Source organism: Tachyglossus aculeatus, chromosome 11 (assembly GCF_015852505.1).
Source record: "Tachyglossus aculeatus isolate mTacAcu1 chromosome 11, mTacAcu1.pri, whole genome shotgun sequence".
In the NCBI taxonomy this organism is placed as follows: Eukaryota; Metazoa; Chordata; class Mammalia; order Monotremata; family Tachyglossidae; genus Tachyglossus; species Tachyglossus aculeatus.
The window spans coordinates 37,720,633-37,747,962 of record NC_052076.1 but is presented as its reverse complement, the minus strand read 5'-3'; the positions used below and the strand labels follow the sequence as shown (position 1 = coordinate 37,747,962).

At 46.6% G+C, this 27,330-nt stretch overlaps 1 protein-coding gene across 6 annotated transcripts; it reads left to right on the top strand.

Moving 5' to 3' along the window:
• The first annotated feature begins 113 nt into the window (after positions 1-113).
• C11H16orf71 (chromosome 11 C16orf71 homolog) lies at positions 114-26,895 on the top strand. Of its 6 annotated transcripts, XM_038753911.1 has the most exons (11): positions 124-184; positions 9,214-9,378; positions 9,640-9,830; positions 11,331-11,441; positions 12,092-12,646; positions 17,382-17,496; positions 18,818-18,962; positions 21,058-21,213; positions 23,820-23,868; positions 23,914-23,984; positions 26,396-26,895. In XM_038753911.1, the coding sequence occupies exons 3-11, from the start codon at positions 9,693-9,695 to the stop codon at positions 26,703-26,705; spliced, it is 1,650 nt and encodes a 549-aa protein (XP_038609839.1). In that variant the 5' UTR covers positions 124-184; positions 9,214-9,378; positions 9,640-9,692; the 3' UTR covers positions 26,706-26,895. The 6 variants fall into 6 exon arrangements, with proteins under 6 accessions (XP_038609837.1, XP_038609841.1, XP_038609839.1 ...); XM_038753910.1 differs by having other exon boundaries at positions 23,820-23,984; positions 26,399-26,895; XM_038753908.1 differs by having other exon boundaries at positions 23,820-23,984.
• Positions 26,896-27,330: the final 435 nt, after the last annotated feature.

The following is a 27,330-nucleotide window of genomic DNA, read 5'->3' as shown; positions in this document are numbered from 1 at the left end:
CTCCCTCCAGCCAATGGGACGTCAGATGGGGGCCGGGCCGGGCTCCGGCTGACCAATCGCAGGGCGGGGCAGGCCTGGCGCTCCGGGGCGGTGGGCGGGGCTTCTGAGGGAAGCAGGGCGGGCGGTTGGGCCGTGAGGAGAAGCCGCCTCACGGACGGGCCTTCGGCCCCCTGGGACCCCCAAGGTTAGCGGGGGCTCAGGGAAATAATAATAATCATAATAATGATGGCGTTTATTAAGCGCTTACTATGTGCCAAGCACTGTTCTAAGCGCTGGGGAGGTGATCAGGGTGATCAAGTTGTCCCAAGGGGGGCCCACAGTCTTCACCCCCATTTTACAGTTGAGGGAACTGAGGCCCAGAGAAATAGTAATAATGGCGATGGCATTTGTTGAGCGCTTACTATGTGCTAAGCGCTGGGGAGGTGACAGAGGGATCAGGTGGTCCCACGGGGGGTCCACAGTCTTCACCCCCCATTTTACAGATGAGGGAACTGAGGCACAGAGAGTAATAATAATTATTATGATGGCATTTGTTAAGCGCTTACTATGTGCTAAGCGCTGGGGAGGTGACAGGGTGATCAGGTTGCCCCACGGGGGGCCCACAGTCTTCACCCCCATTTTACAGTTGAGGGAACTGAGGCCCAGAGAAATTGTAATAATAATGATGGCATTTGTTAAGCAATTACTGTGTGCGAAGCACTGTTCTAAGCGCTGGGGAGGTGACAGGGTGATCAGGTTGTCCCACGGGGGGCCCACAGTCTTCACCCCCCATTTTACAGATGAGGGAACTGAGGCACAGAGAGTAATAATAATAGTAATGATGGCATTTGTTAAGCGCTTACTATGTGCTAAGCGCTGGGGAGGTGACAGGGTGATCAGGTTGTCCCACGGGGGGCCCACAGTCTTCACCCCATTTTACAGTTGAGGGAACTGAGGCCCAGAGAAATAGTAATAATAACGATGGTATTTGTTAAGCGCTTGCTATGTGCTAAGCGCTGGGGAGGTGACAGGGTGATCAGGTTGTCCCACGGGGGGCCCACAGTCTTCACCCCCATTTTACAGATGAGGGAACTGAGGCCCAGAGAAATAATAATAATAATAATGGCGTTTATCAAGCACTTACTATGTGCAAAGCACTGTTCTAAGCGCTGGGGAGGTGACAGGGTGATCAGGTTGTCCCACGGGGCGCTCACAGTCTTCGCCCCCGTTTTACAGTTGAGGGAACTGAGGCCCAGAGAAATAATAATAATAATAATAATAATAATGGCATTTGTTAAGCGCTTACTGTGTGCGAAGCACTGTTCTAAGCGCTGGGGAGGTGACAGGGTGATCAGGTTGTCCCACGGGGGGCCCACAGTCTTCACCCCCCCATTTTACAGGTGAGGGAACTGAGGCCCAGAGAAATAATAATAATAATGATGGCGTTTATTAAGCGCTTACTATGTGCAAAGCACTGTTCTAAGCGCTGAGGAGGTGACAGGGTGATCAGGTTGTCCCACGGGGGGCCCACAGTCTTCACCCCCCATTTTACAGACGAGGGAACTGAGGCCCAGAGAAATAATAATAATAATGATGGCATTTGTTAAGTGCTTACTATGTGCAAAGCACTGTTCTAAGCGCTGGGGAGGGTACAAGGTGACCAGGTTGTCCCACGAGGGGCTCACAGTTTTCACCCCCATTTTACAGATAAGGGAACTGAGGCACAGAGAGATAATAATAATAATGATGGCATTTGTTAAGCGCTTACTATGTGCTAAGCGCTGGGGAGGTGACAGGGTGATCAGGTTGTCCCACAGGGGGCCCACTGTCTTCACCCCCATTTTACAGATGAGGGAACTGAGGCACAGAGAGTAATAATAATAATAATGATGGCATTTGTTCAGCGCTTACTATGTGCAAAGCACTGTTCTAAGCGCTGGGGAGGTGACAAGGTGATCAAGTTGTCCCACGGGGGGCTCACAGTCTTCACCCCCATTTTACAGTTGAGGGAACTGAGGCCCAGAGAAATAATAATAATAATAATAATAATGGCATTTGTTAAGCGCTTACTGTGTGCGAAGCACTGTTCTAAGCGCTGGGGAGGTGACAGGGTGATCAGGTTGTCCCACGGGGGGCTCACAGTCTTCGTCCCCATTTTACAGTTGAGGGAACTGAGGCCCAGAGAAATAATAATAATAATGATGGCATTTGTTAAGCGCTTACTATGCACAAAGCACCGTTCTGAGCGCTGGGGAGGTTACAAGGTGATCAGGTTGTCCCACGGGGGGCTCACAGTCTTCACCCCCATTTTACAGTTGAGGGAACTGAGGCCCAGAGAAATAATAATAATGATGGCGTTTATTATGCACTATGTGCAAAGCACTGTTTTAAGCGCTGGGGAGGTGACAAGGTGATCAGGTTGTCCCACGGGGGGCCCACAGTCTTCACCCCCCATTTTACAGTTGAGGGAACTGAGGCCCAGAGAAATAGTATTAATAATGATGGCATTTGTTAAGCGCTTACTATGTGCAAAGCAGCATTCTAAGCCCTGGGGAGGTGACAAGGTGATCAGGTTGTACCACGGGGGGCACCCAGTCTTCATCCCCATTTTACAATTGAGGGAACTGAGGCCCAGAGAAATAATAATAATAATGATGGTGTTTGTTAAGTGCTTTCTATGTGCAAAGCACTGTTCTAAGCGCTGACAGGGTGATCAGGTTGTCCCACACGGGGCCCACAGTCTTCACCCCCCATTTTAGAGTTGAGGGAACTGAGGCACAGAGAGTAATAATAATAATGATGGCATTTATTAAGCGCTTACTATGTGCAAAGCACTGTTCTAAGTGCTGGGGAGGTGACAAGGTGATCAGGTTGTCCCATGGAGGGCTCACAGTCTTCGTCCCCATTTTACAGTTGAGGGAACTGAGGCCCAGAGAAATAATAATAATGATGGTGTTTATTATGCACTATGTGCAAAGCGCTGTTCTAAGGGCTGGGGAGGTGACAGGGTGATCAGGTTGTCCCACGGGGGGCCCACAGTCTTCACCCCCATTTTACAGTTGAGGGAACTGAGGCCCAGAGAAATAGTAATAATGATGATGGCATTTGTTAAGCGCTTACTATGTGCAAAGCGCTGGGGAGGTGACAGGGGGATCAGGTTGTCCCACGGGGGGCCCACAGTCTTCACCCCCCCATTTTACAGGTGAGGGAACTGAGGAACAGAGAAATAGTAATAATAGTGATGGCATTGCTAAGCGCTTACTCTGTGCTAAGCGCTGGGGAGGTGACAGGGTGATCAGGTTGTCCCACGGGGGGCCCACAGTCTTCACCCCCATTTTACAGTTGAGGGAACTGAGGCCCAGAGAAATAATAATAATAATGATGGCGTTTGTTATGCGCTATGTGCAAAGCACTGTTCTAAGCACTGGGGAGGTGACAAGGTGATCAAGTTGTCCCACGGGGGGCTCACAGTCTTCACCCCCATTTTACAGTTGAGGGAACTGAGGCCCAGAGAAATAGTAATAATAATGATGGCATTTGTTAAGCGCTTACTATGTGCGAAGCACTGTTCTAAGCGCTGGGGAGGTGACAGGGTGATCAGGTTGTCCCACGGGGGGCCCACAGTCTTCACCCCCATTTTACAGTTGAGGGAACTGAGGCCCAGAGAAATAGTAATAATAATACTGATGGCATTTGTTAAGTGCTTACTATGTGCAAAGCACTGTTCTAAGCGCTGGGGAGGTTACACGATGATCAAGTTGTCCCACGGGGGGCTCACAGTCTTCATCCCCATTTTACAGTTGAGGGAACTGAGGCCCAGAGAAATAGTAATAATAATGATGGCTTATATTATGCACTATGTGCAAAGCACCGTTCTAAGCGCTGGGGAGGTTACAGGGTGATCAAGTTGTCCCACGGGGGGCCCACAGTCTTCATCCCCATTTTACAGTTGAGGGAACTGAGGCCCAGAGAAATAGTAATAATGATGATGGCATTTGTTAAACGCTTACTATGTGCAAAGCACTGTTCTAAGCACTGGGGAGGTTACAGGGTGATCAGGTTGTCCCACGGGGGGCCCAGTCTTCACCCCCATTTTACAGATGAGGGAACTGAGGCCCAGAGAAATAATAATAATGATGGCGTTTATTATGCACTATGTGCAAAGCACTGTTCTATGGGGAGGGTACAAAGTGATCAGGTTGTCCCACGAGGGGCTCACAGTTTTCACCCCCGTTTTACAGTTGAGGGAACTGAGGCCCAGAGAAATAATAATGATGATGGCGTATATTATGCACTATGTGCAAAGCACTGTTCTAAGCGCTGGGGAGGTTACAAGGTGATCAGGTTGTCCCACGGGGGGCTCACAGTCTTCACCCCCATTTTACAGTTGAGGGAACTGAGGCCCAGAGAAATAGTAATAATAATGATGGCATTTGTTAAGCGCTTACTATGTGCAAAGCACTGTTCTAAGCACTGGGGAGGTGACAGGGTGATCAGGTTGTCCCACGGGGGGCCCACAGTCTTCACCCCCATTTTACAGATGAGGGAACTGAGGCCCAAAGAAATAATAATAATAATGATGGCATTTGTTAAGCACTTTGTGCAAAGGTGATCAAGTTGTCCAATGGGGGGCTCACAGTCTTCACCCCCATTTTACAGTTGAGGGAACTGAGGCCCAGAGAAATAGTAATAATAATGATGGCATTTGTTAAGCGCTTACTATGTGCAAAGCACTGTTCTAAGCGCTGGGGAGGGTACAAGGTGACCAGGTTGTCCCACGAGGGGCTCAAAGTTTTCACCCCCATTTTACAGATAAGGGAACTGAGGCACAGAGAAATAATAATAATAATGATGGCATTTGTTAAGCGCTTACTATGTGCTAAGCGCTGGGGAGGTGACAGGGTGATCAGGTTGTCCCACGAGGGGCCCACTGTCTTCACCCCCATTTTACAGATAAGGGAACTGAGGCCCAGAGAAATAATAATAATGATGATGGCATTTGTTAATTGCTTACTATGTGCAAAGCACCGTTCTAAGCGCTGGGGAGGTGACAAGGTGATCAAGTTGTCCGACGGGGGGCTCACAGTCTTCACCCCTAATTTACAGATGAGGTCACTGAGGCCCAGAGAAACGATAATAATAACGATGGCATTTGTTAAGCGCTAACTATGTGTAAAGCACTGTACTAAGCGCTGGGGAGGTGACAGGGTGATCAGGGTGTCCCACGGGGGGCCCACTGTCTTCACCCTCATTTTACAGTTGAGGGAACTGAGGCCCAGAGAAATAATAATAATGATGGCATTTGTTAAGCGCTTGTTATGTGCAAAGCACTGTTCTAAGTGCTGGGGAGGGTACAAGGTGATCAGGTTGTCCCACGAGGGGCTCACAGTCTTCACCCCCATTTTACAGTTGAGGGAACTGAGGCACAGAGAGTAATAATAATGTTGATATTTGTTAAGCGCTAACTATGTGCAAAGCACTGTTCTGAGCGCTGGGAAGGTTACAGGGTGATCAGGTTGTCCCACGGGGGGCTCACAGTCTTCACCCCCATTTTACAGATGAGGGAACTGAGGCCCAGAGAAATAGTAATAATAATGATGGCATTTGTTAAGCACTTACTATGTGCTAAGCGCTGGGGAGGTTACAGGGTGATCAGGTTGTCCCACGGGGGGCCCACAGTCTTCACCCCCATTTTACAGTTGAGGGAACTGAGGCCCAGAGAAATAGTAATAATAATGATGGCATTTGTTAAGCGCTTACTATGTGCGAAGCACTGTTCTAAGTGCTGGGGAGGTGACAGGGTGATCAAGTTATCCCACGGGGGGCTCAGAGTCTTCACCCCCATTTTACAGTTGAGGGAACTGAGGCCCAGAGAAGTGAAATGTGAGCCCGCTGTTGGGTAGGGACCGTCTCTATATGTTGCCAACTTGTACTTCCCAAGCGCTTAGTACAGTGCCCTGCACACAGTAATGCTCAATAAATGCTCAATAAATACGATTGAATGACTGAATGAATGAAGTGCCTTGCCCAAAGTCACACAGCTGACAGTTGGCAGAGCCGGGATATGAACCCATGACCTCTGACACCAAAGCCCAGGCTCTTTTCACTGAGCTATGCTCCTTCTCGAGTGTTGCCGAATTGTACTTTCCAAGCGCTTAGTATAGTGCCGTGCACCCAGTAAGCGTTCAATAAATACGATTGAACGAATGCTGTAATGCTATAGCTTTAATTCTGTTTGTTCTGACAATTTTGACACCTGGCAACATGTTTTATTTTGTTGCCTGTCTCCCCCTTCTAGACTGTGAGCCTGTTTTTGGGTAGGGACCGTCTCTATACGTTGCCGACTTGTATTTCCTAAGCGCTTAGTCCAGTGCCCTGCACATAGTAAGCGCTCAATAAATACGATTGAACGAATGAATGAGGACCGGTGGCGTCTGGTTGCCATAGCAACCCACCGACCAGCCCGCTCTGTGGGGAGAAGGGAAAGAAGAGGGAGAATCCGGGTTACCCCCCGATGGAAAATGCTCCACTTGTTCCCTCAGAAATAATCAATGCTAATCCGCTTCCACTTTGCGTACTGTGTTTTTCTTTATTAAGGCTCCATCCCCCCATCTTACCTCCCTCCCTTCCCCACAGCACCTGTATATATATATATATATATGTTTGTACATATTTTTTTACTCTATTTATTTATTTAATTTATTTCTACATATCTATTCTATTTTATTTTGTTAGTATGTTTGGTTTTGTTCTCTGTCTCCCCCTTTTAGACTGTGAGCCCACTGTTGGGTAGGGACTGTCTCTAGATGTTGCCAATTTGTACTTCCCAAGCGCTTAGTACAGTGCTCTGCACATAGTAAGCGCTCAATAAATACGATTGATGATGATGAGGAGGTAACCTTCAGTAACCTTCTTCCTCACAATGCTCCCCAGGCCCTGTTCGTTTCCTGATACTTAAACCCCATTCTTTATTCCTTTCCCAAACTTCTTTAAGCTCCTTGGGGTCAGGGATGAGTGTTCACCAACTCTTCTAGACTGTGAGCCCGCTGTTGGGTAGGGACCGTCTCTCTATGTTGCCAACTTGGACTTCCCAAGCGCTTAGTACAGTGCTCTGCATCATCATCATCATCATCAATCGTATTTATTGAGCGCTTACTGTGTGCAGAGCACTGTACTAAGCGCTTGGGAAGTACAAGTTGGCAACATATAGAGACAGTCCCTACCCAACAGTGGGCTCACAGTCTAAAAGGGGGAGACAAAACCAAACATACTAACAAAATAAAATAAATAAAATAGATATGTACAAGTAAAATAAATAAATAAATATTACTGCACACAGTAAGCGCTCAGTAAATATGTTTGAATGATTGAATGAATGAACTCTGTTCTAGTGTACGCTCCTAAGCGCTTAGTGTATAGTATAAAGTGTTCTGCACCTGGAAAGTGTTCAGTAAACATGATTGATTGATTGATTAATAACAATAATAATAATGATGATGGCATTTGTTAAGCGCTTACTATGTGCCAACAACTGTTCTAAGCGCTGGGGAGGATACAAGGTGATCAAGTGGGGCTCACAGTCTTAATCCCCATTTTACAGCTGAGGGAACTGAGGCATAGAGAAGTTGTGACTTGCCCAAAGTCACACGGCTGCCAAGTGGCGGAGCCGGGATTTGAACCCATGACCTCTGGCTCCCAAGCCCACGCTCCTTCCACTGAGCCAAGCTGATTACTCCTGAGTCAACTTGGGTTTAGCCCAGCTCTGAAAAAAACGCTGGCTGGACTCCGTCCGAAGTGGGGAGCTTAAAATTAGCTGGTTAGCTCGGGTCACGGTGCTTTGAATGCAAAGGAGTTGTAACTGTGGGCAACACAAGAGTCAGTTTGGGTAGGGCCCAACTGCCAGCAAACAAGTCGTGGTGCCCACATACACATGTGATGCCTTTTACTCTGGCACATAGTGCTAGAATTACAAATCTCAGCGGCAAACATGCCGACAGAACAGATGAGAAGACTGGTACAGGACTGGAAAAAATCCAGGTGCAATCATGAGAGGGGCTACTATCACGATACCCTTAAAATCTGTCTCCTCTTCTCCATCCAAACTGCTGCCATGCTGATCCAAGCATTTATCTTGTACATATACTGGTGTATATGTACACAGGTACTTGTGCGTATTTATTCTATTTATTTTATTTGGTTTATATGTTTTGTTTTGTTGCCTGTCTCCCCCTTCTAGACTCGAGCCCGCTGTTGGGTAGGGGCCGTTTCTATATGTTGCAAACTTGTACTTCCCAAGCGCTTACTGTGCACACAGTAAGCGCTCAATAAATACGATTGAATGAATGAATGAATGAGAAGCAACATGGCCTAGTGGAAAGACCACAACCCAAGGAAACAGAGGACCTGGGTTCTAATCCCAGCTCTGTCACCTGCTGGGTGACCTTGGGCAAGTCACTGAACTTCTCAGGGCCTCAGTTTCCTCAGCTGTAAAATGGGGACTCAATAGCTGTTCTCCCTCCTACTGAGACCGTGAGCCCTATGTGGGAGAGGAACTGTGTCTGATTGGCACATATTGTATCTTCCCCTAGTGCTTAGTACAATACTCGGCACACAATGAGCACTTAAGAAATAACACAAATTATTTTTACGCAGAGCCTCGTACACCTAGAAGCTGTGCAGCCAGCCCAAAATGGAAAGAAATGTCAAACTGGATTCAGACCACACTCTGATCAGATTTGACTGGACCGGGCCCTGCCGTAAAAATTCAGCCCAGGCCACGATGTACTTTCAGAAGTCAATCAATCATATTGATTGAGCACTTTCTGTGTGCAGTGTATTGTACAAAGAGCTTGGGAGAGTACAATAGATCAATATCACAGAGTTGGTGAACACATTCCCTGCCCACAGGGAGCTTCCAGCCGAGGCTCTCATTCCCCAGTTTGAGAGACTCTCACCGAGTGTTAGGGTGTGTGCTGAGACGGTTGGGTTTGGCTACAGACTGGAAGAGAATGTGGATGGAGACAGTGCAGATTTTGAGGGATATTACAGTTTGAGGGGTGGAATTACCTTTGCAAGGCTGTACTTGTAGGAGTTCAAAGAAAAAGTGCAAGCAAGAAACAAAAGCTTCATGCAATATTCTATAATGGCAACCATTTTTCGAAACTGTACCCTTGCAAACACAAGGTTTCACCCGAAGCACCTCCTTCCCATTCCATCCCCCTCTCTCACATCCAGGCCCTCCTGCCTCCTATACTTCCCACCGTGCAGACTCCCCTTTATACCAAAATACCTACCAGAGATGAACTATTCTTCTGGTGAAGGAGAAGGCAGCAGCAACTACAGTGAGTGACGAGAGCAAACCGCTCCTTTAGTACCTCGGAGCCAGTAGCTCTAAGCAAGGTAATTTCTGCTATTGCCGTTTCTTGCTAGGACCCAGGAGTTTCCTTTATATATCACATATTATATATGTTCTCCCTATGCTACTTTGCCATATCCCTAGGGGCCTTGGACCCCATGTTGCCATTTTCCTTATTAGATATTTGTGACAAATCCATAGCATGTAGTGATTTTCAAAAGACCAGCAAAGACACTAAATCACCAGAACCCTGGCCCTTATTAAACAGTGGATCTCTGTGGAATTTTTGTCTCCAATTTTTTTAGGATTATTCTCGGATGATTTTTGTGCTGACTTGATGTCTAAATAGTGATTCCACATGGCTACAAAGGACAAACGAAGTTCTCCACCAAATCACCCCCCAGTTCCTTTCCAGGAAAAGAGAGTAGCAAACTGGGGCTCCATTCTAGCTTCAGTAAAAGATCAGCTCCCATCTCTGGATTCGGATTCTTCTTCAGTAAGTAAGGCTTCCTGTTCATGTCATGGCCTCTGAGTTCCATGATATCTTTTCCTCCCCCAGAAATGCTCCCACATTATTGCCACACTTGCCAACCTTCCACATAGCTGTAGCTCCCACTTTCCAGTCTCTCTGCGTGTTTCCCCAACACTTTAAGTGCAATTTTTATCCTTTCAAATGACAGCCTTTTGGTTTAAAGGCAGTTTCGCCTAGTGGAAAGAGCATAGGCCTGAGAGAGGACCTGGTTTCTAATCCTGGCTCTGCTCCTTCCCTGCTGTGTGATCCTGGGCAAGTTTTTTTGTTTTCTGTTTTAATGGTATTTGTTAAGAGTTTACTGTGGGCCAAACATTGTACTAAGTCCTGGGATAGATACAGACTAATCAGTTTGGACACAGTCCATGTCCCATGAGGGGCTCACAGTCTTAATTCCCATTTTACAGATGAGGTAACTGAGGAACAAAGAAGCGACTTGCCCAAGGTCACCCAGCAGACAAGTTGTGTTGCCAGAATTAGAACCCAGGTGCTCTGACTCCAAGGCCATGTTTCTTCCACTAAGTTGAAGAAGCATAAACTTCTCATGCCGCAAGTTACTTAACCTCTCTTTGCCTCAGTGTAAAATGGGGATGAATGCCTGCTTTCCATATCTCTTAGATCACCATGCACCATGTGAAACCGAAATTATGCCTGAGCTGCTTATCTTACGCCTACCCTAGCGCTTCACCCCAATAAGTGCAAAATAAGACCCTAATTCATTCAAAGTCGAGAATTTCTGCTCTCAGTCTCAGAGAACCGATCTTAGCTACCTAAGACTACTTTATGTCTGGCGACTGATTGATGGATGAGAGTCCATAGGCCTCTTCCAATGGCTAAAGCGGTGGGACGCAGATCCTCTGATAGTAAGACCCTAATTCATTCAGAGTCGAGAATTTCTGCTCTCAGTCTTGCTGCTGTTCTCACTTAGCTACCTAAGACTACTTTATGTCTGATTGGCAGATGAGAGTCCACAGAGGCAGTCTCTTCCAACAGCTGAAACAGTGGGACGCAGATCCTCCGACAGCAGCTAAACTTCCAAGTCTTGCATATATCACATCCAGGGGGTAGATGTTGATGGCTGTGGACAGGACTAAAAACTGCAATTTGCAAGACAATTCTGGCTGCCTGGTGTTCTGTTGATGCTGTGCAGTTAAAGATCTGCTCAAGGCTCCCTCTGACCTCTGCATCGATTAGGACAGAGGTGCTCAAGACACAGTTTGCCGTTGGCAGGTGAAACGTGGACAGAAGAAGAATTCAAAGGCAAAGATCAGCCCCGTCTTCTAGATCAGACAGGAAGTGCCCAGGGATGAAGCGCTTAGAACAATGCTTTGCACATAGTAAGCGCTTAATAAGTGCCATCATTAATACAAGTCCAAGGAGCGTTGTCATTCTCTGTAATGCAGTTTCCTATGTCTTTGTCAGTCACCTCTGTTGAGGGACCACTATGAAATGTGTATTTGTTGACAGTCCGATTGTGAAGATGAAGAACTGTTCATTTTCCAACGGGATGAAGCGACCCTGATCCCCGATCTGTCCGAAGAGCTGGCGGATCTTTCTCCAGATGATCTAGATGTCCAGGTGACGTTCAGGGTTGGCTTTTGTCCTCGGCATCGGGCGCGATTTGATAGAGCTGAACTGCAAGGCGTGGTCCCCTCTTTTTCCTATTTTCTCTCTTCTCTGGGGCTATAACCCCTCGTCGTCCCTATATAAAACTCAAATTTCAAGTGAAGTTCGGTTGTTGTTGTTTTTTTAATCTGTAAACATTTCTACCAGCTCCCAAAATGTTCCCGGCATTCATTCAGTCATATTTACTGAGCGCTTACTGTGTGAAAAGCACCGTACTAAGCACTTGATGATGATGATGTAGATGCACCCTTGCATGCCGTACCTCTTTGGGGCATACAAAGGGGACATGGCTGGGACAGGCCAGGGTCAAGCCAACAGCCACAGATAAATAGCATTTCTAGGTTAAGGAATCCCCACAGAAGCTCATGCTGATTGTAGAATGACAACACAAAGCTTTCCTGCTAGTGGCTAGGGAGGCTATGAGCGGGGATAGAGGAAGGTCGGTTTTCTCTGGGTCCAGGATGCTATGTTGCTCCCCACTACAGGATTCAAAGAGGAGAGCTGAGCCCACCAAGAAATCAAAATAGACGCAGCCACGTTCCCTTGCCTTTGGGGATTCCCAGAAGTTCTCTTACTCAAGTTGTAACTGTTCTCCTTTATAGCAAAGGCAAGAAACAATAAAGAAGTTAAGAGAAGCCCGGATTGGAGGCCAGAAGTTTTCAGCCATTCCACAAAAGGACATTATCCAACCTCTGAAAATCGGCTGGCCTTCTCAGGACAGTAAGGTGGCAGATGCTCTTCTCAGAATCCCAGAAGAAACTCCCAAGTGGCAGAAAGGCGACTCGTTGGAATTTTCTGAGCGATCTACAGTGCAAGACCTGACAGGAGGACCCCAGGGAGAGGACGTCGCTACCCAATCCTGGGAAAGAGGTCAGGCAGCTGATCATTTTTGCTTTGATATCTCACCCCTGACAGAAGACACAGAGTCGTTAAACTGGAAAGCTACCAGAAGAGAGAGAAAGAAGATGATAAAAACGACCATCCTCCATAAGGAGACTCTCAAACCTTCTCTCGGGGCCTTAGAAAAGCCAGAGTTCACAAAATGTCTTCCCTATAAGTCTGTGGATGACCAGGTAGAGCAAAGCACTGGATCAGAAGAGGAGCAAGAAGCCATGTCAGACAAGAAGACCAAAGGACTGACATTACTTTCTTTCCAGGTAGGCACTACAAATGGCTTCTGATGCCATCAGTATCTCTCACCAGGAGGCCCGTTCATGTGCTACATCCTCTTTGTAAAGACAAGCCTCTTTGGGCAGTGTTCTCCTTGATGCTGGGATTAAAAATTCCTAATTCAATCTTTGGTATTTCAATCAATGGTATTTAATGAGCACTTTCTGTGTGCAGAGCCCTGTACTAAGCACTTGGGAGAGTATAATACAACAGAGTAGGTAGACATGTTCCCTGTCCATAACGAGCTTAGCATGTAGAGTGTTAATGCTAAGGTTAATGTCCTTAGCATTAAGGTTGCTAAAGTTACTGACCTTCCGGTTTATCAATCCGAGCACTGTAAGAAGCGCTTGAGAGAGTTTAAAAGCATTAGTATTCATTCATTCATTTGATTGTATTTATTGAGCACTTACTGTGTGCACAAATCAGCAACATATGGAGATGGCCCCTACCTAACAACGGGCTCACAGTCTAGAAGGGGGAGACAGGCAACAAAACAAAACAAGTAGGTATCAATACCATCAGAATAAATAGAATTATAACTATATACACATCATTAATAAAATAGAGTAATAAATATGTACAAATATACACAAGTGCTGTGGGGAGGGGAAGGGCGTAGGGCAGAGGGAGGGAGGGGGTGCGATGGGGAGGGGAGGAGGAGGAGAGGAAAAAGGGGGGCTCAGTCTGGGAAGGCCTCCTGGAGGAGGTGACCTCTCAGTAGGGCTTTGAAGGGAGGAAGAAAGCTAGTTTGGCAGATGTGTGGAGGGAGGGCATTCCAGGCCAGAGGTAGGACGTGGTCAGGGGTCGACGGTAGAACAGGCGAGAACGAGGCAAGGTGAGGAGGTTAGCAGCAGAGGAGTATGTGGGCTGGGCTGTAGAAGGAGAGAAGGGAAGTGAGGTAGGAGGGGGTGAGGTGATGGAGAGCTTTGAAGTCGAGAGTGAGGAGTGTTTGCTTGATTCGAAGGTTGACAGGCAACCACTGGAGATTTTTGAGGAGGGGAGTGACATGCCCCCAGCATTTCTGTAGAAAGATAATCCGGGCAGCAGAGTGAAGTATAGGCTGAAGCGGGGAGAGACAGGAGGATGGGAGATCAGAGAGGAGGCTGATGCAGTAATCCAGTCGGGATAGGATGAGAGATTGTATCAACGAGGTAGCGGTTTGGATGGAGAGGAAAGGGTGGATCTTGGCGATGTTGCGGAGGTGAGCCCGGCAGGTTTTGGTGATGGATTGGATGTGTGGGGTGAATGAGAGAGCAGAGTCAAGGATGACACAAAGGTTGCGGGCTTGTGAGACCTGATTCCTGCCTGCAAGAGGATTGCAACCTACCGGGGGAGACAGACAGAAAAATAAAGTTAAAGATAGGGTGAAATCAACTGCCCAGAGCAACTTCTGAATGATGCTCACGGCTTGCTGAGTTGGGAGAGTTTCTGACACCAGCATTTGCAGTTCCTTGTTGTATCTTCCAGCATGGCTGTGCAGAATTAATTGATGAGGGCTGGCCCTACTTAGCAACCCTGCTTTACCTCATTGATGATGGGAAGTGGATCAGACAGGGCACCGCTAGATCTGACACAGAGCTTTGTCATGGACCACAAACACTAGTCTTTCACACCTTATTTGTCCTCACCTGGAGACAGACAGTCCTGAGCCTTTCTCCAGGGGAAGGGGAGGGAAAGGGGCCTCTCTGCTTTGCTCCAGGGTCGTCCGCAGATGATGATTGAGACTGTGAGCCCCACGTGGGACAGGGACTGTGTCCAACCCAATTTGCTTGTATCCACCCCAGTGCTTAGTCCAGTGCCTGGCACACAGTAAGCGCTTAACAAATACCATCATTATTATTATTGTTGTTGTTGTCAGCTTCCTGATGATTACTGGCTCTTGGTGGATTTTCTGTTTCATATGGCTCACTGGACCCTTCCTTGGACTCTGGGCTGGCCTGTAGCGCTTCCCCAGTATTAACACAGGTTTTTCTGGGTGTCTGTGGCCAGTTTTGGGGTCTTCACAGGATCAGGAACAGTCACAATTGCTACAAACAGCTAGTACAACACAACAAGAGACAGTCTTCATAGGTACCTGGTGTGGTCAGGACTGTCCACCCCATATCGGCCTTTTGGGCAGCATTCATGTAGATGAAAACTTCACTCGGTGGCATCATCTTCAAATTCTGTGGACAACTTCATATACATAGATATATCGAGAGAGGAGCGGGGAAACAGATGGCAGGGGTGGGGAGACAGAGAGAGAGATTGGAAGCAGGGCAGCCTAGTAGACTAATCCCCACTCCACCACTCGTCTGCTGTGTGACCTTGGGCAAGTCACTTCACTGTGCCTCAGTTCCCTCATCTGTAAACTGGGGATTAAGACTGTGAGCCCCATTTGGGACAGGGACTGTGTCCAACCTGATGAGCTCGTATCTATCCCTGCGCTTAAGTACAGTGCCTGGCTCATAATAAGCGCTTAATAAATACCATTAAAAAAAAACAACTAGGAATCACCGTAGTAGCTGTTTTAACTGAATGCATGATCATTTTGGCCTCTGAATTAATCCCTGTGTGTTGGGTCCGAAGGGGTGAAAGAGAAGGGCAGTTTCTGTGCTTGGAGGACTTATTCTGGCACTTCAGGAATTGACAGTTCATCAGCCTGTCACCCCTTTCATTACAAATTGACTACTGGTCCTCACCCATTCAGCGTAGAAAACCGAAGAGCTCTCTAGGAATGAGGAGGAAATCAATCAGTGGTATTTATTGAGTGCTTACTGTACTCTGCACCTGGGAGAGTACCACGGAAGAGTTGGAAGAGACAATCCTTGTCCTCAAGGACCGTATGAGAAAGGATTATTATTATTATGGAATCAATCAGTGGTATTTATTGACTGATTACTGTACTCAGGGCCTGGGAAAGTACCTTACTGAAGAGTTGGAAGTGACAATCTCTGCCCTCAAGAAGCTTAAGGTTTACCAGGGGAGACAGACATTAAAATTAATTACAAACAGGGAATTAGACAGTAAACTCCTCCTCTAGACTGTAAGCTTGTTGTGGGTAAAGCATGTGTCTGCTAACTCTTTTGTACACTCTCCTAAGCACTTGATACAGTGGTCTGCACATACTAAGTGTTCAATAAATATCACTGATGAATTGATTGATTGTGGACATTTACAGTTCTTGTTCTGCTCTGTGAGGTCTTTGCTGTTTTGTTACAAAAATTTGTTTTTCCTTAGAGTAGTTGAAGACAGACTCTGCCTTACAGTAGCAGTTATTTTAGTGGTTTAAGATCAAAGAAACCCACTCCCTACATCTTGGACTGTGTCCTTAGCTACAGTTTAAATGGAAGGGAAATCTTCTGACTATTGATGGCTCACTTAAAGGCTATGGGGGGAGGGCGTTTAAAAAATCAGGTGCTTTATCAGGGAATAAAGAGTTATTAACATTAGCAAACCACATGAAAAGAAGCCCCTTTTTTCTAATATATTTTCATTGTTTAAACTGATCAGTTCTCCTCACTCCTACACTTCCCCATCAAACCAAAGTGGCCCGGATCACCCCCCAAAAGACTAGCTATAAACCTGATGGGGCGACTGCACAGGTGACTAATCCGACCTACTAATCAGTCAATCGTATTTATTGAGCACTTACTGTGTGCAGAGCTCTGTACTAAGCGCTTGGGAAGTACAAGTTGGCAACATATAGAGACTGGTCCCTACCCAACAGTGGGCTCACAGTCTAGAAGTCTATTACCCCAAGATCCTGAGTTAATAGTTATCAGTGGTTACTATGAAAGGTATCTAAGTAAATGTACATATTTGTACATATTTCTTACTCTATTTATTTTACTTGTACATATCTATTCTATTTATTTTACTTTGTTAGTATGTTTGGTTTTGTTCTCTGTCTCCCCCTTTTAGACTGTGAGCCCACTGTTGGGTAGGGACTGTCTCTATATGCTGCCAACTTGTACTTCCCAAGCGCTTAGTACAGTGCTCTGCACACAGTAAGCGCTCAATAAATACGATTGATGATGATGATGATGATGATAAATGAAGGCTCTGATAATCTAAATGGAATTTTTCCATGAGAACAGTTTGCATATTTGTTTTGTGGTAGCAACACCAAAATTAACAGATGTCGAACTCTATTCTTCCAGCCAGCCCTCTCCCTAAACAGTACCCAGGTTAGTAAAGATAAGGTAAGAGATAAGAGAAAGAGAAAGATGAGATAAAAGAAAGAGAAAGATAAGAGATAAAAGAAAGCCTCCTTCTTAACCATTTTCCCCCCTGACCTAAATCTTTACTGCCAGGGATGAATGGGAAAGTTTGTTATTTGCCAAACTGGGGCATTGGTTTTATATGTCCATGTCGGAGCTGAGGTTTGTTTACTTTATAATTACCCCTGTGCTTTATAGCACTTATATACATATCTGTCATTTACTTTAACATGTCTCCCCATTACAGTATGAGCTCCTTGCAGGCAAGGAACCTGTCCACGAACTCTGTTATATTGTGCTCCCAGGAGCTTATGACAGTGCTCAACTCACAGTAAACTCTCAGTAAATACCATGGTTTTATTGCAGAGCTTTGCCCGTAGTGGGCTAGCTTAATACATACCATTATTACTACCACTACTAGTCTTAAGAGCACTTGCACCAAACCAAGAGAGCTGTCTTAATGGAGTGTTCTTTCTTACCTATGTAATAATGTAAGGGCTATCTGGTTTTGTTGTTTCAGGAACTCAACCAATTGGATTTAGACAGGATTCTTCGGAGCCTGAAGGAGCGGGAAGACTGGGGCGATCACTCGGGAAGACCCTCATGCCCTGCAGCGGATCCCCCACGAAGCCAAGGTCTACCTTTCCCAATAGGGAACAAGGAATTACCTTGTTCAGGGCTCTCCCATGCCACTGATCTTGAGTTAGTCTCCTGCAGCCCAATGGCAGCTCCTACCCCATTTATTTATCTTAGTCCATCTCACCTCATCACTCCCTTTTTGCTAGCATTCGTCTGACAGTTCACCTCAATTCTTTTTCTCCTTCTCCTTGCTAAGCCATCCCAAGATTTTTCATCCTCTTGCCCCCTTCGAGCTGTAGCTCTTTGTGCCCCTCCTTACTGACCTTCTTTCAAATCTCTTCCTTCTCTCACTGTAAAAACTTGCAATAAACAAAAGCATTCACATCAGGTGAGAAACAAAATAGCGCCATTGCTCTCGAGCATCCTCATGGCCGCTCCTGCATGTACTCACTTCCTCCCTCCCTCATTCATGCATTTAGTTGCATTTATTGAGTGCTTACTGTGTGCAGAGCACTGTACTTACTAAGCACTTGGGAGAGTACAACAATTAACAGACACATTCCCTGCCCCTCGAAGCTTAGTCCCCACTTCCCAGCACCAAAAGTGAGTGGTGGGGAAAGGTGGTAACCGAATGGCTCCCAGTTCCTGACAGGGGCTTCCACAGCCTGGCAGGCAAGGTGAAGAGAGGGCAAATTTCTTGGAGAAGGGCAGAGTCTCAGCCCCACAAAGTCTAAGGCTTTTATGTGTGGCTCCAGAGCTGAAGAAGTGGCATATAAAAAAGGGTCAGCATCTGATCCAGTTGTCCTGTATCTATCCCAGTGCTTGATAGGTACCACAATTTATTATTATCCTGACTATTCTCCGCTACTCCAGCCTTACTAGTTTCCCGATCTGTAATTTACTTTAACATCTGTCTCCCGCTGTAGACTCTAAGCTTCTTGTGAGCAGGAGTCAATTCCACCAACTCTGTTGTACTGTACTTTCCGAAGCACTCTGTACCCAGTAAGTGCTCAATAAATACCACTGACAGATGGATTTATCGATCGACGGGGGGCCTTGGCAGGTCTGATGAGCCTCCACGGAGGGACTGTGCCTTCTTCTGTTTTCGTGCGCTCCCCAAGCATCCAGAGTACAGTGCCCTGCATGACCAGGATGGTCCTGGTCAACCCAAACCGGGGACTGCTGGGTTAGTTGGCGTCCAAGCCTCGGAGAAATGCTTTGAGCCTTGAAGTAGAAGACGTGTGCTTTTGTTGCTTTGCTCCCTGGATCCCGGGCTTAGGAGAACCTGGCTGTCCTGTTAAGCAAATCCTTGTTTGTGAACAAGGGGCAAAGGTGGGCCGTCACCTAGTGTTTGCCTTCTTCCTTGGTAATGTGCAGAAAGGGTGGCAGCAAAATCGCAGGACGAGCTTATGGAGCAGCTGGTCAACTTGTGTGCCAAGCAATCCAAGGCCATGTCTTCGTGCTACATGGAGCCAACTGACAAGCTTTGTTCCTCCAAGGAGCTCCACGTCAGGAGAAGCAGGTAGGCCCCAGTGGAAGGGGGTGTCATTTTGGAATCAAGCTCTGATTCTGTGGCTTCTTAATATGGAGGACTTTAACGTTACTAGTGGCAAGCGTTTAGTGCAGTGTTCTGCATACAGTAAGGGATCGATAAATACCAGTCGCAGTCACTGAATTCTTGGGCAGTTACGATTGTATCTGGGTATTAAAAAAATGGAAGAAGAACACGGGGAGAGACTGCTCATAAGAGAAATGTTCATTTTTCTTCTTTGAAGTGATCAATCAATCAATCAATCAATCGTATTTATTGAGCGCTTACTGTGTGCAGAGCACTGGACTAAGCACTTGGGAAGTCCAAGTTGGCAACATATAGAGACAGTCCCTACCCAACAGTGGGCTCACGGTCTAAAAGGGGGAGACAGAGAACAAAACCAAACATACTAACAAAATAAAATAAATAGAATAGATATGTACAAGTAAAATAAATAAATAGAGTAATAAATATGTACAAACATATATCCATATATACAGGTGCTGTGGGGAAGGGAAGGAGGTAAGATGAGGGGGATGGAGAGGGGGACGAGGGGGAGAGGAAGGAAGGGGCTCAGTCTGGGAAGGCCTCCTGGAGGAGGTGAGCTCTCAGTAGGGCCTTGAAGGGAGGAAGAGAGCTGATCGCTCTGATTTGTACAAGTGGTTCTTTCTAAAGCTCAATTAGATCCTTTTACAGGGGGAAATTTTGTGAACTTTTTCTAGGGCTATTGTCCAGATTATTAATCCTTCGCTTTACTCAATCTGGGTCAGCCAGAGAGTTGACAGCTCACCATGCCTGTTCAGAGCCAGGACTGGTTTTTATTTTGTTTTGAATTGCTAATGGAAAATTTCTCTTTGGCTTTAAATATCGAGCTCCAGTCAGCAGGGATTGGTCAAAGGTCACTTGGATCCGTGGCCTTTGGGCATTTGATTTTCACCCCACAGCACTTTTGTACATACCTATAAATTATATATTTATAAATTATTTATATTAATAACCCACCTGTAGACTGTAATATTTATAAATTATTTATATTAATGTCTGTTACCCCCCTCTGGACTGTAAATTTGCTGTGGGCAGGGAACGTCTATGAGCTCTGTTGTATTTTCCCAAGTGCTTACTTCAGGGTTCCGCGCAGAGTAGGCACTCAATAAATACCACTGATGATGATGATGATGATGATTGCCTTGTGCAGCAAGACTGATGTCTGTAAAACCAACTTCCACCTATCCCACAGAGCCCAATTCTGATGTCAACATGTCTTTCTGATTGATAGACTCTTCCATCCCATTGGTTTTGTCCATCCCAACCCTCTGACAGTTTGAGAGACCCCAGGACAATTCCTGAAATCCAAGCAGGCTAACAATGGGGTGAGGGAGGAGTGTAAAGTTTGCACATTTCTGACCAGCCCAGCCTGCCAGAGGATAAGATCTTAAACTATAAAAAACCCATCTGCGTGATCTCAAAACAATGTTTTCTTCGGTCTAATGTTGTAGCAAATCCCCCTAAAGTCAGCTAATAAGATAAAGTTCAAAAGAAGCCATGCTGCTTCTACCTGCTTTCAAGTCAATTATCTTATTGGGTCAATTAACCTCATTTTATCCTCCCAACAACCTTGTGAGATGGGGGGAGGCAGGTGGTACTAAGTCCATTTTATAGGTGAGGTATCTATTTCCTCTCTGCCCCCATAGCTCCCAACGTTGACACCCTCTGGACAATTGTAAGCTCATTATGGGCAGGGAACACATCTGTTAACTACTCTGGGCCTCAGTTTCCTCATGTCCAAAATGGGGATTCAATGCCTGCTCCCCCTCCTACTTGGACTGTGGGGACTCAATCCAACCTGATTACCTGGTATCTATCCGGCTCTTAGAATACTTTTTGACACATAGTAAGTGCTTAAGTACCACAATTATTATATTATTAGGACAAAATAGACTGAAAAATCAGGAAAGGTTTGGGTTAGGTAGCCGGTTTCATCGGAGGTGGATGAGGTCTCGTGTCTTTAGGAACCTTAGCTTGATACCAATGAATAATCCAAAGAAATTGTCTTGAATGTTCCTGAAACACTGTTTCCTATTCCCAGGGGAGATAGCTTCTTACCAGCTTGGCCAAGACAAGGCCTGCATGAAGGATTGAACCCAAGGGGCAGACCAGAGCCCCCAACAGTTTTCATCGATCTAAGGACTTCTCTGCTCCAGAAATCAGAACAGGACCACCAAGAGCCGGGGAAAGACCCAAGGTAAAGGCAGCAGCGAAAACACAAGCGGGTCATCACTGGAAGTGAGTCTCTGAGGAATCCTCCTAAAACTGCTCGGGAACCTGGAAGGGGGACCAGTTCTGGGAGTGAAGTTGTGATTGGGAAGGGTGAAAATGGTGGAAGTGAAACAGGAGAGAGCAGGAGGGCAGGGTGAGGGGACAATGGCTGACTGGACTTGCATGCTGAAGATAACAGGAGACCCGGGATGCTGGTGGTGTGAGACTAGGAATCGACACAGATGAATCCTGGAGCCATCAAACCAGTTGGCTGGGATGCAGCCAATAATGTAATATTTTGTATTTTGAGAGTATTTTTTCCTCCAAAGTGTTCAATTATTTATTTATTTTTTATGGTATTTGTTAAGTGCTTCCTATGTGCCGGCCACTGTACTAAGCGCTGGGGTAGATACAAGTTAATCAGGCTGCACGCAGTCCACGTCCCATATAGGGTTTGCAGTCTTCATCCCCATTTTACAGATGAGGTAACAAGCACAGAGAAATTAAGTGACTTGCCCAAGGTCACACAGCAGACGAATTTATTGTCAAGATTACGGTCATGGATGATATTTATTCAAGACAAATGTGAAAGTACTAGGTACTCTAAGAATGCAAAGTTTGTCCCTACAGGCATACATTTTAAGGAAGAGGAGAAAGAGGAACACAGGAAGGGGATCAAAACTATATTCACAGGAAAGATAATCATTGTTATCGGCTTCAAGGCTCTCCTCGGCTTCCAGGCTGTCCATCCCCTCGCCCCCTCCTACCTCACCTCCCTTCTCTCCTTCTCCAACCCAGCCCACACCCTCCGCTCCTCCGCCACTAATCTCCTCACCGTACCTCGTTCTCGCCTGTCCCGCCATCGACCCCCGGCCCACATCATCCCCCGGGCCTGGAATGCCCTCCCTCTGCCCCTCCGCCAAGCTAGCTCTCTTCCTCCCTTCAAGGCCCTATTGAGAGCTCACCTCCTCCAGGAGGCCTTCCCAGACTGAGCCCCTTCCTTCCTCTCCCCCTCGTCCCCCTCTCCATTCCCCCCTTCTTACCTCCTTCCCTTCCCCACAGCACATGTATATATGTTTGTACATATTTATTACTCTATTTATTTATTTATTTATTTTACTTGTACATATCTCTTCTATTTATTTTGTTAGTATGTTTGGTTTTGTTCTCTGTCTCCCCCTTTTAGACTGTGAGCCCACTGTTGGGTAGGGACTGTCTCTATATGTTGCCAATTTGTACTTCCCAAGTGCTTAGTACAGTGCTCTGCACATAGTAAGCGCTCAATAAATGCGATTGATGATGATGATGATTGTTTGGAACTCAGCACTCAGTAAACCCAAACTGCTCTCCCTCCTTTTCCCCACTTTCTCCTTCCCCAAGCAGGCACAGGAGAAAAACAGTTGTCCTAAACATGGAGATAGATGTTCTTGCCTGTCCCCAGGAGGAGGGGACAGAGGAGACGAGAAAAATATAATAATAATAATAATGGCATTTATTAAGCGCTTACTATGTGCAAAGCACTGTTCTAAGTGCTGGGGAGGTTACAAGGGGATCAGGTTGTCCCACGGGGGGCTCACAGTCTTAATCCCCATTTTACGGATGAGGGAACTGAGGCCCAGAGAAGTGAAGTGACTTGCCCAAAGTCACACAGCTGACAAATGGTGGAGCAGGGGTTTGAAGCCATGACCTCTGACTCCAAAGCCCGGGCTTTTTCCACTGAGCCACGCTCGACGGAGCACTGCTCCACCTGCAGCTGAAGCAGGTGGAGAAGCAGCATGACCTGCCTGGAAGTCAAAAGACCTGGGTTCTAATTCCATCTTGGCCGTTTGTCTGCTGTGTGTGACCTTGGGCAAGTCACTTCTCTGTGCCTCAGTTACTTCATCTGCAATATGGGGATGAAGACAATGAACCCCTGTGGGATACGGACTGTGTCCAACCTGATTAACTTGTACCTAACCCAGCGCTTAATAAAGACTATGGGCTTTGGAGTCAGAGGTCATGGGTTCAAATCCCAGCTCCGCCAATTGTCAGCTGTGTGACTTTGCGCAAGTCAGTTTACTTCTCTTGGCCTCAGTTACCTCATCTGGAAAATGGGGATTAAGGCTGTGAGCCCTCCGTGGGACAACCTGATCACCTTGTAACCTCCCTAGCGCTTAGAACAGTGCTTTGCACATAGTAAGCGCTTAATAAATGCCATCATTATTATTATTATTAATATAGTGCCTGGCACATAGTAAATGCTGAACACTTTTTTTTTTAAGTGAATAGTCAACCAGCCTCCTGAAAGATTCTCCAGTGTACAGTCTTGGTAGGGATGAAAGCAAGGAAGGGAAAAGATGGAAGGAAGAGGGGAGGAAGGCATAAGTCTGACTGTACTGGAACCCAGGGGTGGGATGGGGAGGGAGCTCGGGAGAAGGCTGGAAAAAAGCTCTTCTCTGTTCCTGGGAGGGTGCATGGGAACCGGTGGAAATTGGAATCTAGTTCAGAGAAGCAGTCAGCCTGATGGGCTCAAGAGTGGTACGACTCCTCGAGGTTGACTGGGTTGGCTCTTGGAGGGCTGTCTAATAAGTAGATGTGTCATTTACTCCCTAGCTCGAGTAACTGTTCCGGAGATAGAGGGGAGGAGGATGAGGAGGACGAGGAAGACGAGGAGGATGAGGAGGACGAGGAAGACGAGGAGGATGACGAGGACGAGACCCAACTTCTTAAGGAAGAAGAGAAACAGAAGACAGCGCTACTGTCTCCCCCGAGTCCAAGGTAAGCATGTCAGGGTTATTATTTGACTCAAGGAAAAGATGTACTGGAAAATGACCCAAAATGTCAAGGAGATATTTCCCAGTAAGTTGTACATTATTTTCAACAGCAACATGGTACCTTAAATCCAACTTTGGCACTCTTCAGAGTCTAGCTGGCGAACAATAGCAATAATAACAATAAAGCTTTTTATTAAGCACTTACTATGTGCTAAACACTGGGATGGGTACACTGTAGGTAAATTGGACACAGTCCCTGTACCACGGGGGGTTCACAGCCTAAGAGGGAGGAGGAACAAGTATTTAATCCCTATTTTAAGGATGAGGAAACTGAGGTGCAGAAAAGTAAAGTAACTTACCCAGGGTCACCTAGCAGACAAATGGTGGTGCTTGGAATTAGAACCCAGGTCCTCTAACTTCCAGGCCACACTGCTTCTCAGTAGTACTCTAGGGATCCTAACCGTTGGGTTTCTTCTCCCATTTTTACACAGGAGGGCATAAAGAGAGGACTACATCCATTTTCCCCCAGAGCGATAAACATTCCTACCAGTCCCATCCCCAACACTGACTCACCTTTATTTTTGTGGGACTCACCAGGGCACAGATTTGCAGCAACAAACTAAACAAGACCGGTGCCCAGTTGCCCTTTATCATCCTGGTTAAGATGGATCTCTAGCCACCCATACGTGGGTGCAGAAGGAAGGGCGGGCATTTACATATATCAAAACCCACTAGGCTCTTTGAAGAGGAAAGAGGATAGAGTAAGCTGCTGTATCTTTATCAAGAGCTTTCATTCATTCAGTCGTATTTATTGAGCACTTACTGTGTGCAGAGCACTGGACTAACCGCTTGGGAAGTACAAGCTGGCAACGTATAAAGACGGTCCCTACCCAACAGCGGACTCACAGTCTAGAAGGGGGAGACAGACAACAGAACAAAACATGTGGTCAGGTGTCAAGTCATCAGAATAAATAGAAGTAAAGCTAGATGCACATCATTGACAAAATAAATAGAATAGTAAATATGTACAAGTAGAATAGAGTAAAAAATCTGTACAAACATATATACAGGCGCTGTGGGGAGGGGAAGGAAGTAGGGCAGGGGGATGGGGAAGGGGAGAGGAAAAAGGGGGCTCAGTGTGGGAAGGCCTTCTGTAGGAGGTGAGCTCTCAGTAGGGCTTTGAAGGGAGGAAGAGAGCTAGCTTGGCGGATGGGCAGAGGGAGGCCATTCCAGGCCCGGGGGAGGACGTGGGCTGGGGGTCGATGGCGGGACAGACGAGAACGAGGTACGGTGAGGAGGTTAGCAGCAGAGGAGCGGAGGGTGCGGGCTGGGCTGGAGAAGGAGAGAAGGGAGGTGAGGAAGGAGGGGGCGAGGGGATGGATGGACAGCCTTGAAGCCCAGGGTGAGGAGTTTCTGCCTGATGCGTAGATTGACTGGCAGCCACTGGAGATTTTTGAGCTTTTAGCCTTCTCCTTCTTCCCTTTCAAGGAATAGGAGCAGAGGTCTTCTGAAAGCATACCGTCCCCACCGCCCTAGGATAGCAATCTGCTCTCTGGACCCTCCTGAAGGTCCCTACACTGAGCTCAGTGAAAACCCCCTCTTTCTGGGTCACAGCAGCTTTCTCTGAGAAGTAGAACCAGATGAGGAAGATTAGAGAAGTTAGGCAAGAAGACTGCAGCCTTTACAATCTCCAAGGATCCAACCGGGCACATCCCTGCAAGCTAAGGAAGAGGCTCTGGTCTCCCCTGGGTGTGGGTAACGAGTTAAACAGCCATTCATTCCACCTGAAAATCTTGGAAGTCTCTAGAAGTCTATCCCTCTGTACAAACCCTGTCCCTGCCTCCAGGGAGATTACAATCTAAGACCAACAAGGTGGACAAACATAGCAACGGTAAGTAGATATCGATCAAATCAGTTTGTATTTACTGAGCACTTACTCTGTGCAAAGCACTGTACTAAGCGCTTGGGAGAGTACAATATACCAGAGTTGGCAGACCTGTTCCTGCACACGGTGAACTTACAGTCTGGAGGAATACAGGCAGAGTGTTATCATCAATGTGTTCTAATATGTTCACACGTACACATATAGTATTGGGAGAAGCATGCAATCCATTTTGCAGGATAGTAGTGTTTATGGAAAAGTTCCGCTTGGCCAGTTGACCACTAAAATTATTCCCTGTCCAGAATTATGAGCGCAGAATTATACCACTCGTCACCTAGCTGGAGAGAAAGTCAGGGAACAAGATCTACTAAATTTTGATCGATTTAGCCATCTGCAACCAAGAAAGCAAAAAAAAAAAAGTACACAATTACCTGCATCTCCTCCCAATCCTGAAAATTTAATTAAGATGTGACAGGTTCAGCTATAAAGTATTGGACTGTTTGGCGTTGATCCCATCTGTTTTCCTTTGCTAGCAGAGACTATACCGGGAAAAGTCTACTTCTGCGACAACTCCGAGCTTTCCGAAATAGAATCTCTCAACCGAGGGGAACTATCCCTGAGGATGTAACCGGAGAAAAAACGGGGCCGGGAAAGATTGAAGAAATGGGCAGGTTCAGAACTGGGAAAAAGCAACATTTAGAAACAAGAAAGATGCCACGCCACCGTAGCCCAATCCAGTTAGAAGTGGAGGCGAAAAGCTCCCCTTTCCCGGGCCAGCACAAGGATCTGCCGGCTAAAAAGCAAGAGGTTCAGGGTGGGATCTTCATTCAGCAAAATCTCTAGTGGAGATGCCACCACCTCCTTTGAACCAAGCGGTAGAATCATCCGGGTAAAGACGGCGGGGGAGCAAAATCAGCGGTTATTCAATCTATTTGTGATTTCAAAGTTTTAGCCACCCCACTATTTAGTGGATGCATCGACCCGAGAGAACGCTGGTTGCCGACCTTTCAAAAACTGAATAAAATTTGCTTCTTTCTCATTCACTTTTCACAGGCATTTGTATAGCTTCTGCTCCTTTTCTCCGACTTAAGGAAAAGGGGTAATGGGAGGGAGAAAGCAGAGCCAAGAGGTGGAGGGGCCGGCACTGATTAACGTGAGGGAGGGAGGCTGGACATTTTGCAAATCTGTCCCTCTGCCAAAAGCCGCAGGATTCCCAGCAAAATGCGCCTTGGGAAGCAGCATGGCCTAGTGGAAGGAGCACAGACCTATAAGTCAGAGGATCTGGGTTCTACCAGCCACCACTTGTCTGTTGGGTGACCTTGGGCAAGACTGGGCCTCAGTCACCTCACCTGTAAAATGGGAATTCATTCATTCATTTATTCGATAGTATTTATTGAGCACTTACTGTGTGCAGAGCACTGTACTATGTGCTTGGGAAGTACAAATCGGCAACATATAGAGACGGTCC

Bases quoted from the DNA above. Each gene is read 5' to 3' on its own strand.
- C11H16orf71 (XM_038753909.1), top strand. From the start codon at position 9,693: ATGGCTACAAAGGACAAACGAAGTTCTCCACCAAATCACCCCCCAGTT. The intron at 12,647-17,381 runs GTAGGCACTACA...TTGTTGTTTCAG, and splicing joins TGACATTACTTTCTTTCCAG to GAACTCAACCAATTGGATTT. The intron at 21,214-23,819 runs GTAAAGGCAGCA...TTTACTCCCTAG, and splicing joins GAGCCGGGGAAAGACCCAAG to CTCGAGTAACTGTTCCGGAG.